Raw genomic sequence first — 13,952 nt, forward strand, 5'->3', positions numbered from 1 at the left:
CATGCGCATCTCGCGCTGGAGCGCTCCCCGCCGCCCCAGCCCCGCCCCCGCGGCGGGTGGGTGCCCACCGGCGCTCTTCCCTATTGGTGGAGGCGGCGCCTGCGTGCGGGGAGGGGCGGGGCGCCGCCGCGCGGCCGTGACATGTGTGCCGATCGCTGCCCGGGAGCGGAGGCAGCCTTAGAGTGGGGGCGGCCGCGCCGGGCATCGCTGCGCCCTCCCGCCCGCCCCCGTCCCGGGCGGGGAGCGAGCCCGGGCGATGGCCTCCGCGCGGGGCTTTCTCTGCGGCTACTTCTGCCTGGCCAGGCGGGCCGCCGCCCGCCGCTCTCCGCCGCTATGCCAGCGGGCGGTGGGCGCTTCCTCCGCCCTGTCGGAGCTGCCGCTGCTCGGCGGCGCCAGCCGGCGCCTCCTCGCCCTGCGCGGGCTGAGCCTCGCCGCTCGCTGTCTGGCGGCGGGGCGGGGGGCGGCGGCGGGGCCCGGGCCGTGCGCGCCGCAGCGGCGGGGCTGCGGCGGGCTGGGAGCGGCCGGCGGGGGGTTCCGGCCGGCGCGGGTGGCGGTGGTGGTGAAGACGACGCGGTACGAGTTCGAGCAGCAGCGGTACCGCTACGCCGGGCTCTCCGAGGAGGACCTCAAGCAGCTGGTGAGCGGCGGGAGGGGCGGCGGCCGCGGCCTCCCCGGGCGCTGCCGCTGGGGTGGCGGCGGGGCCGGGCTGTGGGGGCGCGGGGAGGCTTCACCCGGGCCGGTGCTCGGGCCGCGGAGGGCCCGCGGGGCCGGGGCGTGCGGCGTGCCCCGGGGCTTCCCCTCGCCCTGGTGCGCGGCCCGGCGCCGTAGGGCGGGGGCGCGGTCGCGGTCCCCGCTGTGCAGGTGCCGCCGCCTCCCGGGCCCGGCAGCCCGGCGCTGGGGGCGGCAGGCGCGTGGCCTGGCGAGGGGCTGCGAGCCGCGCCGCTTAACCGCGCCTCGCTCATCTATTGCAAATTACCGAGGGATTTGTGCAGTAATCGCGTTTGGGCTTGATCCTCGCAGTGATGCCAGCAGTCTTCAGCAAGCCGGAGGCTGTTTTCTGGCAGTATAGAGAAGTGCTTGCTGTGGAAAGCACAGTGTTGTGAAAATCTCCTCTGAGACTTGGAGAGGAGGACCCCTTGCCTTCTCCTTTCCTTCGTATCCTTGCCTGGCTTCCTCACTTCAGGCGTTTTCCTAACAACTCCTCCACCAGCCAGACCTCTCATTCACATTCACCTGTGTTGCTATGGGCTTGAAAAGCCTTTTTTTTTATTTTGGTGTTTAGGAAATAATTCAGTACAAAACCAGCTGGCTGTTCCATTAATGAAGGTGTGCTGAGGAAAGCAGGTGTCTGTAGGAATTGATAAATGCACCCAGTGTCTCATGTCTTCGTCTCCACTGAGCTCACTGGCCCCATCCTGTCCTCCATATGCCCCATGACTGTCTCCTTCCAGTGCTTATCGGCCACAGGTGGGCTAAGGGATGGTACCCGCTGAAGTTACGTTGGTTGCCAGCAGTCTGTGCAGACCAGATTGTATGAATTTGTATTATTGTCTTTATTTCGAGTAAGACCGTTAATTTGGGTCCATCTGGAAGTATTTTAGACCTCTATTCATTTGCAGTGTTTGGATTAAACTTACGAATGTGCTTAACTTATGTATCATAAACAAAGGCTATGGCTGCATAGTGTTGCTTTGTAAAGCACCAGGATAAAAAGTGTAGTATCTAAAGCAAGATAGTTCTTACATTTTTCTGAATACTTCAGTAGGTCATCCACCTCCTACAGAATTCTTATCCAAACGTTTTACGTACTTTGTCAAGTTCTCTAGTCAAGTTCCTTATGGCACTGAGTTTAATATGGAGACATCAGCCAGTGTTCTTATTCTCACTTATGTGTAGGTTGCTGTTGCTGAGGTGTACGTCCTTTCATATGGTCACTGTGGAAAAGCAGCATCTCTCACAGCTCATCTGTAAGACTGCTTTTCTGTCTTTGTTTAAGCTTCTCTTGAGGAAGCATTTCTTGCTGTTAAGTATAGAGAATCAGGTTGTCCTCAGTGTGCAGCTAAAACAAAGAACACCAAAATGGCCTGTTTGGTCACCCTTCTCTAACCACTTGTGTACACGCAGGAGTGGGACAGTCAGTGAGCAGTGTTGTTAGCGTTGCATATTGCTAAAGGTACTCTTTTGACTAAATGCAGTGATAGCTGCAATTTTACTTATCACAAGAATGCATGTTTTGCATGTTTGGTACCTGTATCAGTCTGAAGTAGTTGCAGAAACACCTTAGAGTTTGTCCTTTTGGAGAAACTTACAGGTATAAGATAATTCTCCATATTTGGGAGAATTCCAGAATTTTTATTAGGACTGGCACTTTTTTCAATCTAGCTTTACCTTGAAAAATACCTCCATGTGAAGAATTGCAGCAGTAAACCTCAGTGTTGCCAGGTAAGACAAAACCTAACTTCGTTAACTATGTGTAGCAATATTCAGTTAGACTCTTGCTTGTATGGGTGGGAATACAAAGATTTGTGCAAGAACACACTGAAAAGCTCTTAAAGAATTATGTATTTGAAATGGGAGTTAAGAGAGTGAAAGAATTCCCCTTACTGTCTTTTCTCACATTTTTTAGCTGACCTGTAAAAATTTCTGTATTTACATTCTGCTGTGTGGTCTCAAATTCCACACCTTCCCCCCCCCAAAAAAATTATTAATAATATTTTTGAGTTCATGGCAGCCTCAGTAAATACATTAGGTGAAGCTTCAAAAGACTCCCTACCATCTCTGTTGAGGACCTTCTTAGCAGAGTGATTGCTGCTAAGTGTCCTTCCCCCAGTGTGCCAAAACCTTTGAGGGCAGCTTGGGAGCACGGTGCTTTTTGCTTCCTGAGATCAGTTGCACTGTGTTCCCTGTCTCTCTGCTTCTCCTGTGGAGACTTCTGAAGCTGGTCCCAAGGCAGCAGGTCTCAGAGATGAGGCCAGACTGCCCTTGGATGTGTGGCAAGTCGCTGCTACCCAGGGTGATGCTCAGTTTATCCTGAAGGTTGTGAACTGAAGCAGTCATGAATCTGACCAGGAGCTTGGTTATGCTCAAGGATCACACAGAGGGCAGGGTGGCACTTGAGGCTCCCGTGAAAGCCTGCTGTTGGGGTAGCAGCAAAGAGTGAAAACGAAGGCATATAGGAAAGGTTTGGCTCACTTGGGGGTGGTGGTGGGGATTGTGTTACATAGCAGGGGCTCAAGCTCAGGTGACCCTGGAGGTGGCTTGTGGTGTAGCAGAAGAGGAGCAGGGTGCTGTTGCAGTCACAGATACTCATGTCCAGACGTTGGCTATCTAATAGAGAAATTCAATTTGAAGGCAGTGTTGGAGGTTTAGATTTGAGGAGCCGTACCTGGGTTTGTTTGCTTACTGGTTGTGGACAGAGGAGATGCTTGCAAGTTCCCGGAAGGTAACTGGTGTCTCTACTTGGAAGCTTCAGATTTTGGTATAGCACAAATAATGATCATTGTAGGCGTGAGCAGATCGTGGGCTTGTGCCTGATCACAGTGACAGAAGAGCAGACCTGATCCTAGCTGTTGCAATTAATGTGTTTGTGTATTAAGACAGAAAATGTGGTAAGTCACTTAATGCAGAAGTGACACTACCTGTGTGTGCGGTGCGCCTTTGGGTGCACATCCTAGTAATGTGGTTTGTTCCATATTTGGGAAAGCTGAAGAAGAATCACTGGCATACACCAGTAGATATAAAGATGGGATACAGATTAGAGCATGTATCATATATATGATATACTGTGTAAATCACGGTATATTCCAAGAAGCAGAATATCGAAGCTGGCTGGCTGGCACTTCTAATAGCACCTGTGGCCTTTCTTTTTGAACACACCTACGGAGTTGTACTGTACAAACACTATTAAATGTTGCAAAGTCAAAGGTGCAGGGTCATGATTCCTGAATTCTTTCTCTGTGCAAACAGACAGGAGAGGTGAAGAAGCAGTCCAGACAGCAGAAGAGCAGAACAGATGGGGAAGAGACGGAGAGCCAGGGCAAACACTCAAGAGTTTTTAGGAGATCTGTGAAGGATTAAATCTTTCATTGCATCTCTACATGCTTTATGTGTTTGCTCCAGGTGGTTGTTTTTATTTACATACCTTGTGGCAGATACTCTTACACACTTACAGGTGAGTCTTTTAAATCTGTTTATAAATGTACTTAAACACATTTGACTATCATTATCAGTATTCTAATTCTGAAAAGCCTAAAGCACTCTGAACAATGTTGTATGAGGCTTTTTTTTCCCAGACTCTTTAGTTCAGAAGGGAGATTAGAGGCTTATAAAAATGAGAGATTTCTCTTCTGATACCAGGAAAGAAAAATACCCCAGCACTGTTTGGTTTTTTTTTAAAGTGTTGCATCAGTAAATTCTGTGCATTAGATCACACAAGGAATAAGTTTGTTTGCCTTCATGACAGTTAAAGAGACTACTTGATTTCTAACACTTGCAGTTACCAGCTTTAAGTTAAATAAAAACCTAGTAATTTTCTAAGCTCCTACAAACAGTTTGCTTATCAGAAATGACAGCAATTTGCATTTTTTCTGACCTGGTTATTGAGACTGGCATCTAAATGTGGCTGCTTACAAAATGAATAATCCAGTCAACTAATGCTGAAGGCTACAGTATGTCCTCACTATTTATTTCACCCAGCAAACCCATCCAGAGCAAGCATTGCTGTTGTCCTAGTATAAAGAGAACTTATATGAGAGTTATGTTATATATATGTTATGTTATGTTATATATATGAGAGAAGTTATATGAGAGAACTTAATATCCCAGTAGTCAAGACAGATAATTTCCTGAGCCCTGGGGTATTTTTTGTTGTTGTTTGATAGTGCAGTTGAGATGCAGCTGCCAGCTTCTCTCAGCTGTTGGGTGTTTAGGGAAGATGACCAATTTTGCTGTCCAAACACACTTCATATGCAGTTTTAATTACATTTGAAAATACCTTGTCAGTGAAAAGCTACGTTTGTTTTAGCCTTAACTGGAGGAAAATGGTTCTGTGTGAATCACAGCTGGTAACAATGTTGTGGCTGGTTTATATGTCTTTACTTTTAGCAAGGAGTTGGAGGTTTGGAACAAGTTTTGGCTTTTTTTGGACCACTGCAACAAATTGTCAGGTGTGGTCATCTCAGAAACCTGAAGCTGGTATGGCTTTCTTGAAAACTGGTGTCTGGGTAGGGTAGACATAACCTGTCAGCAGGATATTGCCTCCCATGAAAGAGGCACAATGTGAACTCCATCTTCAGCATAGGGTTCCAGTAACATACTGGGCAGGGCTGGTCAGGAGGGAGTGTTTCGCAGCAGGTGGGAGAGCTTCAGCAGGAGTTCATATGTTGTGCACCAAAACAAAACCCACAGAACTGTGGAAAGAACACTACTCCCCCCACCCCCGCCCCGTTCCTGATTTGGGTGCTTACAGCACCAGCTCTTACTAATCAGCACATTAAGGTTTTCATGTTTCTTAGAAAAATCTGTCTTGGGGGGAAATCTACTATTGTACCTGTAACTTGATAGGTGATTTTTTTTTTCTTTACCTTCTTTTACATTAAATGATGAAATACACATTTTCGTTATCCCTTTTGAATCACCTCTCCTAACTGCTAGCGTTTCAAGCTTGTGAATGTTACACAGCCACCCCAAGGTAGTCTTTTAGAAGCTAGCTAGGTATTTAATTCTTAGATTTCTGTTTTAGAGAACTGTACTTCAAGCCAGATGCCTGTGATCCACTAGAACTCTACTTAGAAAATATTACTCAACTATTTCCAAAACACTAGGATTTTTACAGGTGCAAGGAAGGTAGCAGAAGGAAAAAGTGATACACAAACTTCAGGGCTCAACTGAATCCTAAGTTTAAAATGAAGTTACATAATTCAGCACTTCCCCCCCCCCAAAAAAAAATTAAAAAAAAATTGTGTTTTAATTTTTTTCTTGGGGGGTGGAGGAAAGGCTGAGCTATTCCAAAAGGCAGTATGTATTAGGGTATTTATTCTTGTGTTCTCTTGTGGATCCAAATGTACAGTGGTATATTTGAAGGTAGAATGTACAGTGGTATATTTGAAGGTAGTAACTTTAAATAGAATCTTAACGAATGAAGTGGTACTGTGTACTACCCATCTCTGCTTATTTTGTAATGTAAATTAGTTCAGTAGATGTTTTAGGGAGCACATGTTTAAAAACTGATGGGGCTGTACTTGGCTCTACCTCACCCTGAAAAGAGATAGGGAGGGAAAAGTCATCTCAGTCTACTGAACATGAAACATACAGAATTCAAGACGGAGGTTAGAGTACACCAACATTACATAAAGGTAAAGACACTTTTTCTCAGAAATAAAATTTTCAAGCCAGTCCATTGGAAATTGAGATGGGTGTAAATGTTCTTCAAGTTACACAATCACAGTGGGCATTTGTTTACCTTTCAAATTTTATATGCTTGCATCAGTGTTAAGTAGTGTCAGTTGCATCTGCTTTATGTTGCTGTTCTGTCATAAGAGGAGTGTGGAAAATGGAAACAAATAAATGGAATGTACCAACTCCTTTTTCCATAGCATTTATTTTTTCCAGCACAATATTCCAAGTATACTGAGTCATATATAGCAAAGAGATACACAAGTAGGGCATTTTAGTGTGCCTAAACTAAACTTCATGGAGTACCTCACCAAACACCTGATGCTTTATACAGCTGAAAAAGGCTACTTTTTGGAACTGGATATTATTGTTCTTAAGTACTTAGCTAGTTGTGACATGACATTGTGTTGGTGTTCTGCTGAATTAATGAGAACCAAATGATTGAAATGCCTGAATTGCATGGGATTTCTAGAAACCTGTTAGTGCAGAAAGTAGTCACTTGCTGTTTATGGTTAACATAACAATTTGCGCTGCATTAGCCTTTGAATTATAAACCATTATGTATATTCTTCAGTTGTGGTTAAAATTAGAATAATATTTTGATGTGGTAGATGAAGAATTAGAAAAGAGTTTATAGCATTTTTACTTTTGTTCACGTATGGATCAAACTCTTCCTCCAGAGCAGCATTTCTGTGAAGTTTCAGGAACGTAATGTTGCCAGTTTCACTAACCAAGTGAAGAAATTATTTGAAGTCAGCTGCTACAGAAGTGGTGGAATACAAAATGCTACAATGGGCAAAACACCTCATAATTGTTACTGTATAGCAGATATAAAGGCAGCATTTGAAAGACTGCTGTATGTAATGAAAGTAAGGGGACTAAGCTGCTGAAGAAAACAGTGAGTAAAGTATAAGGAAAAAAAAATTCCTAGCTAAAGCCCACTGGACTTCTGCAGAACAAGGGGTAACATAGTGCACTGGTAGAAACTGAGCACATGACCAGGAACAGTTCTGAGCATTTGACAGGTGGTTAGTACATCAGTCAACAGGAGACAGGCAGGAGTGGTGGTCGGGTAGCACTAGCCTACTACCTTTCTTTTATGGTAGGTACTGACCTACTGTGTTGCTTAACATACCACTTTTTTTTTTTTTTTATGAGCAGTTAATGGCCTGTATACTAACTAATAACCCAGACTGGGAAGCGGGGAAGAACTGGGAATAATGCCTGCAGCTTGCAACTCAGCAGTAGTTTGTAATTTAAGACTTCATTCATATTTAAAGCTTTACAGAGAACTTAAATCTGAGCCTAGGTAATGCTTATTCTTTGTAGGACTTTGTTTTGGGAAGCTGTGTGGTTTCTCTGCTACTTCTAAGGCAAATGCTCATTATTAAAGCTATCCTGTAAACAATGTATTGAGTTTGTGGATTGCATTTTTCAACTGTTACCTGAAACCAATGCATTTTTAGTTCACCCAGGACCTGTAGCTGCTCTGTGAGACTGGTTCTCAGATTCACTTCAGAGAAGCCTTGAGAGCATTCCTGCTAGTCTGAGTGTGCTGGACTGCAGGTTCCTGAAAGAGCTGGGTGTCCCAGAATGGGTTAATCTGCTGGTACCACAGGCATGATTCTGGTGAAACCTGTCCTGTTGTTAGCACAAGATTGAGCCAAAGATATATCAAAGTATGAGTTCAAGTAGCCTGAAACTTTTCAATAAAGACTTAAATCTGACTTTTGCTTTTTCCAGCTGAGCTGACCCTGTCATGTATTTTTTTTTCCTCTGGCAAAACCACGTAAGTTCAGACTTGATGCATTTAGTGTTTCTAGTGCAAAAGCAAGTAGGAGGAGAACACACTTCACCTTTTAAGAATTTTGAGAAGTTTAAGTCAAGCACCTATAATGAACACAGAGCCACAGAACCATAGAACAGTATGGGTTGGAAAGGATCCTAAAGACCATCTAGTTCCAACCCCACTGCTGTGGGCAGAGACACCTTCCCCCAGACCAGGCTGCTCAAAGCCCCATCCAGCCTGGTCTTGAGCACCTCCAGGGATGGGGCATCCACAGCTTCTCTGGGCAACGTGTTCCAGTGCCTCACCACCCTCACAGTAAAGCATTTCTTCCTAATATCTAATCTAAATCTACCCTCTTCCAGTTTAAAGCCATTACCCTTTGTCCCATCACTGTGCTTCCTGATAAGAGTCCCTCCCCAGTGTTTCTCATAAGCCCCCTTTAAGAACTGAAAGGCTGCAGTAAGGTCTCCCCAGAGCCTTCTCCAGGCTGAACAACCCCAACTCAGCCTGTCCTCACGGGAGAGGTGCTCCAGCCCTCTGATCATCTTTGTGTCCCTCCTGTGGACCCACTCCAACAGGTCCGTGTCTTCCCTGCGCTGAGGGCTGCAGAGCTGGATGCAGTACCCCTGTGGGGTCCCACCAGAGCGGAGCAGAGGGGCACAGTCACCTCCCTCGCCCTGCTGGCCACGCTGCCTTTGGTGCAGCCCAGGGTACGGTCGGCTTTCTGGGCTGTGTGCACACGTTGCCAGCTCCTGGACAGCTTTTCATCCACCAGAACACCCAAGTCCTCCTTTGCTGGGCTGCTCTAAGTCTCTTTGAGTGCACGCTGCTGGCTCATGTCCAGCTTTTTACCCACCAGTACCCACAAATCATCCTTCCACAGGGCTGCTCTCAATCCCTTCATCCCCCAGCCCATATGCAGGACCTTGCACATGGCTTTGTTGAACCTCAGGATGTTCACATGGGCCCATTTCTTGAGCTTGTCCAGGTCCCTCTGGGTAGCATCCTTCCCTCTAGAATATTTGCTACACCACTCAGCATAGTGTCATCAACAAACTTGCTGTCATTAGTATAAATACAGCAACTGAAGCTCATAGATGATGCCTTGATATTTCTTCTCTAGTTAGAAGAAATTGAGGGTGGGCATGGTGTCCTATAGTTACTACAGAAGTTGCTGTCATACCCAAACCCGGACATCTGTTGTATATAACTATCAAATACAACTCCCCCATCAGTTCCAGCTGCTGCTGAAAAACCCAGTGCAGGTTCAGGGCTGTGGTTCAGGGTTGCTCTGGCTGTCCTTCGAGCAGACCCTTTTCTGCGGAGCACTTGAAATACGTCTCCGAGGTGCAGATTTCTACTGGGCAGGTTCTGCTGTGGCTAACTACAGAGATTTGGAACTTGAATCATGCTTTAATTGCACATATTTTCATATGGATTATTTTTACGTTAGGAAATAGGAAAGCTTAATATGTGATTTGAGCTCCTAAGAAATCACAAAGTGCAGTGTCTCCCTGTCCTGTGAGAAAAACTGGATTTGTTTCTAGCTTGACAGATGAATATTTAGCTTAACTAGTAGTTAACAACAGAACACAGCAAAGTTACTTCTGCGTAACTATAGATTGCCAGTCTTTGACTTTGGTATTTGAGCAAATTTGGAGTCGGTGTGCCTTATTTGACAGGGAGGCTAAGAGGATTGTGTTATTTGAAGCACGTGCTATATTCAGAGTTGTTTGTAGTTCAAAGCTTAACACTTTTGGAAATGCTTATTTCTTTTAAAACTGAGAGCAGAACAGAGAGCACTAACTTTGTATTTGAGAGATGTGGTCAATCTAGAGAGACTTTCTGAAAATAAATAGTGCTATACTCTGCTTAGAAATGGTTAGATTATTATACCTACAGTGGTTGTAGTATTTTCCTCTTCAGGTTAAAATTCAAACTTCTGTGTATAGCTGTTGCTCTCTAAATCCATTTGTTTCGTGGTTCTTTATGTAGAAATTAGTAGACTGGAAAGCAGCGATCTGTTCTTGTTTTCCTGCTAGGGGTGCATGTGTAGGCAAGTTCATTGTGGGAAGTTGAGGCAGCAATCATTTCTAGATCTAGGCCTTTTTTGTTTTGTTTGCTTTTTGTTTCTAGTCAGTCATTTAGCTTAACTCCTGAACGTGTTAAACAGTTATAAAACAACTGATTGGTACACCAGGTGTTAACTCAACCCTGGTGTGGTGGCACTTTAAGGCGATGTGAAACTGCTGTAAATTCAGGGTAAGCCCAGTCAAAAGAATGTGAATATATATTATATACATATTCATATATAGCTAGAATGTGTCTGAAAAGTTCCTGTTAATCTTTGTGTACTAGGATGAGATGTACAAAGTGCTTGATTAATCATTTCACTCTGGACAACATTCACATTACTGTTCTGAGAGCATACTATTTTATCCTAATGCTTAGGTCAGCAGTGTCAGTAAGACTTGACTTTGGCTGTTGTTTTCCCTATTTTCTAAATCAAGGGTCATAACCCATATATATAGACTTGGGTATTTGGGTGTTGCTTGGCTTCATGTTGCTTCTGTATTTGTGGCTACAAGCCTTGTCTTTGTTGCGCAGCGTTGTTCCTGGAGGACCAGCATTACTCAAGGACAGCAGACCCACAGTTCCCACCAAGTGCAGTGAGACTTGCTAGCGGTGAGAGCCAAGACTCCAGAAGGACGGCAGTCATACAAATGTCTCTTGCTTAAACAACTATTAAAGAGGCTCTGTGAAAAATTATCCTTTTATTAAAAAGGGATCAGGCCAGAAGATATGAGAAAGGTTTTTTTTTTGTATTTGATGTAGACCTTTTGTCCTTCAGGCTTCTAAGGAAAAGTAACTCGATCATAGAACATGTTCTGCTTACCTGAGTGTGTTTTCCAATTTAAGCTCATCTGGAAGCCGGCTTCGCATGGCATCTCTGCTGTGAGCTTTAGGAAGACTACTGAAGCTGTGCCTGCATGTATTTTGGCCAGTTTGTCCCTGTTTTCATATTCTAATGCACTTTTAGCTAGAATAGCTCTCATGCATTTTATTTTACAGTCATGCATGCTACTGAGGTCAGATTAACAGGCCTACAGTTGCACCTGTTTCTTCCCACTCTCCATTAATACTTCTGCTTTTGGGTACTTCTGCTAATGGCATCTGTCGCTGACTGCCCTTGTGCTCTGCAAAGACATTTCCTGTGCGTTTTTCCCCCTTTTTTCCCCCACTTGTTCCAGGAGCCTCAGAAAGTGGGACTTGGCAAATACTGTGTTTTCTGTGTGTTTATAGACCCATAGCCAGTAACTTCTATTTATCAGTACTTTTCAGTTTCCTTTGCTCTTACTGATCTTTCCAGATGACTGCTGGAAGAAGTTACTTAACCCACGGCACAGGGCTCCAGACCTGTGTGTAGCCCCTCGTGTAGGTTTTTACAACTTCAGCACCAAGAAATGCCAGGTGTGCTCTAGTCTGAATATCCTGAGCTCTGTAGGAATAGCGGGTTTTTTTGTTCTAGCCTGTGAACAGAAAGTCACTCTGCAGTGCGGCAATTTCTGAAAGAGTATTGCTAAGTTGAAGTGGTTTGCGTTTTGGAGCATACTTCTTGTACTGTACTGGCAGGCTTCTTAACATTCTTTGTATTTTTTTAGGTTTTCTGTGTTAGTATGAGTGACTTTTGCAGAAGTATATACTATTGGCCCATGACACTTAGTTTAGGTATTTTTTTTTTGATTTTACAAGATTTTCTTCAGTTCCACTGACCAAACATAGCTGCTTATTCCATGAAAGGAAGTGACTTTTCATAAAAAGGTTAGTGGTACAATGAAGTAGAAGGTTTACTGTGGATGAGAACTTTTTCCTGTAAAACATCAGAGCTCTGTTGTTTTAACTTCATTTAAGCCTTAACAATGATTTTAAAACAGAAAACCCAAAGAAACTACCTTATACAAAGTTATTTACATAAATGTTATGGGTTTGTCATGGTTTAACCCCAGCTGGCAACCAAGCCCCATGCAGCCGCTTGCTCGCTCCCCTCCCTGCAGTGGGATGGGGGAGAAAACTGGAAGAGTAAAAGTGAGGAAACTCGTGGGTTGAGATAAAGACACTTGAATAGGGAAAGCAAAGGGTGTGCATGCAAGCAAAGTGGAACAAGGAATTAATCCCCCATGCCCATGGGCAGGCAGGTGTTCAGCCATCTCCAGGAAAGCAGGGCTCCATCACGTGTAACCGTTACTCAGGAAGACAAATGCCACAGTGCCGAATGTCCCCCTTCTTCTTCCCCCAGCTTTTATATACTCAGCATGACATCCTATGGCATGGAGTAACCCTTGGGCTAGTTTGGGTCACTTGTCCTGGTTGTGTCCCCTCCCAATTTCTTGTGCCCCTCCAGTCTTCTTGCTGTCAGGGCCCAAGGAACTGAAAAGTCCTTGATTTAGTGTAAACATCACCCAGCAAAGCCCAAAACCATCAGTGTGCTGTCAACATTGTTCTCACACCAAATCCAAAACACAGCACTGCACCAGCTACTAAGAAGAAAATTACCTCTCTCCTAGATGAAACCAGGACAGGGTTGTTTGGTATAACTCATTTCTTTTCAAGTAGACTTGATAGTTAGGTCAAATTGCTACTCCATACAGCTTGAAATACCAAATAAACTCAACATGGGTCTGTCGTAATAGTTTTTTCACATTTTAGCCAAGAGTGTCAATACTTGGTATAAAGATATCTATAAGACTCTCAGACTTGCTCTCGTATGTTGGAAGTGGAGAATGGCCTGTCAACCCTTTTCCTTTTGGAAGGACAGCTGTGGCAATTGTACACCTGAGCTTCCTCCGAAAGAAAAAAAAATTGCAAGGTGTCTTCATGCAGAACCTAAACCTGTAGGCCTTTTTGAGGAGTTGGTTGGTAAGACCTAAGCCTGGCATGGGTTTGTGGGCCTGGCAGATCAGTGGGCTTGGGAGCCAAGATGCCCTGCAGTCAGGCAGTTCCTCTATGTCACACGTTCCTCCAAGGCTCGTGGGGTGGATGATCAGGCACGCAGCAACTGGACTGTCTGAACTTTGCTGTCAGTAAAGTAAAAAGGAGGTGGTAGTCACAGTTTGTCTTATGCTTTATCCTCAGTGCAAAGCTCTTAAGAAGCAGCATTTGTCATAGTTGTAGTGTGGCATACACATCCTGGATATGAGGCAGGACCAGAAGCAGTGGGCACAAACTGAAATACACAAAAGTCTTTCTGAACATTGGGAGACACTTTTTCACTGTGAGGGTGACTGAGCACAGGGACAGGTTGCCCAGAGGGGTGATGGAGGCTCCATCTGTGAAGATCTTCTAAAGCCATCTGGCCACAGTCCTGGGCAGGTGGCTCCAGGTAGCCCTGCTTGTGCAGGGAGGTTGGACCAGATGACCTTCAGAGATCCCTTCCGACCTCTGACTACAGGGCTGTAGGCTTTTCTCTGGTTCTTTGTTACATGAAAGGCAGCTGATGATTAGCATTCTTGTTTGATACAGTTGACTGTGGTTAAGCTCAGGCAGGCTGTCCCTTTGTGAGTTCTGTGTATGAACTTGTGAGTTACTTACCTCTGAGCTAGAAGGATGAGGCTAGAGACGAGCAGACTGTTTTAATCTCTGGAGCCTTTTTCCAAATTAGAACGATTCATTAACTCTGTAGATGTAGCTTAGCTATTTAAACTCAAGGCCCTAACTTTTCATTTATCTTGTTGCTTAGGGATGCCTGCTTAACTTGTTCTAGAGCTATTAA

At 44.9% G+C, this 13,952-nt stretch overlaps 1 protein-coding gene across 4 annotated transcripts in view; it reads left to right on the plus strand.

Annotated features, from left to right (window-relative positions):
* Nucleotides 1–120: 120 nt before the first annotated feature.
* NADK2 (NAD kinase 2, mitochondrial) overlaps nucleotides 121–13,952 on the plus strand; it is a 35,139-nt gene continuing 21,307 nt past the window's right edge. For all 4 annotated transcript variants that reach the window (XM_055791545.1, XM_055791547.1, XM_055791546.1 and 1 more), the window contains exon 1: nucleotides 121–637. In XM_055791545.1, the coding sequence (XP_055647520.1) occupies nucleotides 257–637 (381 nt within the window). In that variant the 5' untranslated portion in view covers nucleotides 121–256. The remainder of the gene's footprint in view (nucleotides 638–13,952) is intronic.

Source organism: Falco peregrinus, chromosome Z (genome assembly GCF_023634155.1).
Source record: "Falco peregrinus isolate bFalPer1 chromosome Z, bFalPer1.pri, whole genome shotgun sequence".
NCBI lineage: Eukaryota > Metazoa > Chordata > Aves > Falconiformes > Falconidae > Falco > Falco peregrinus.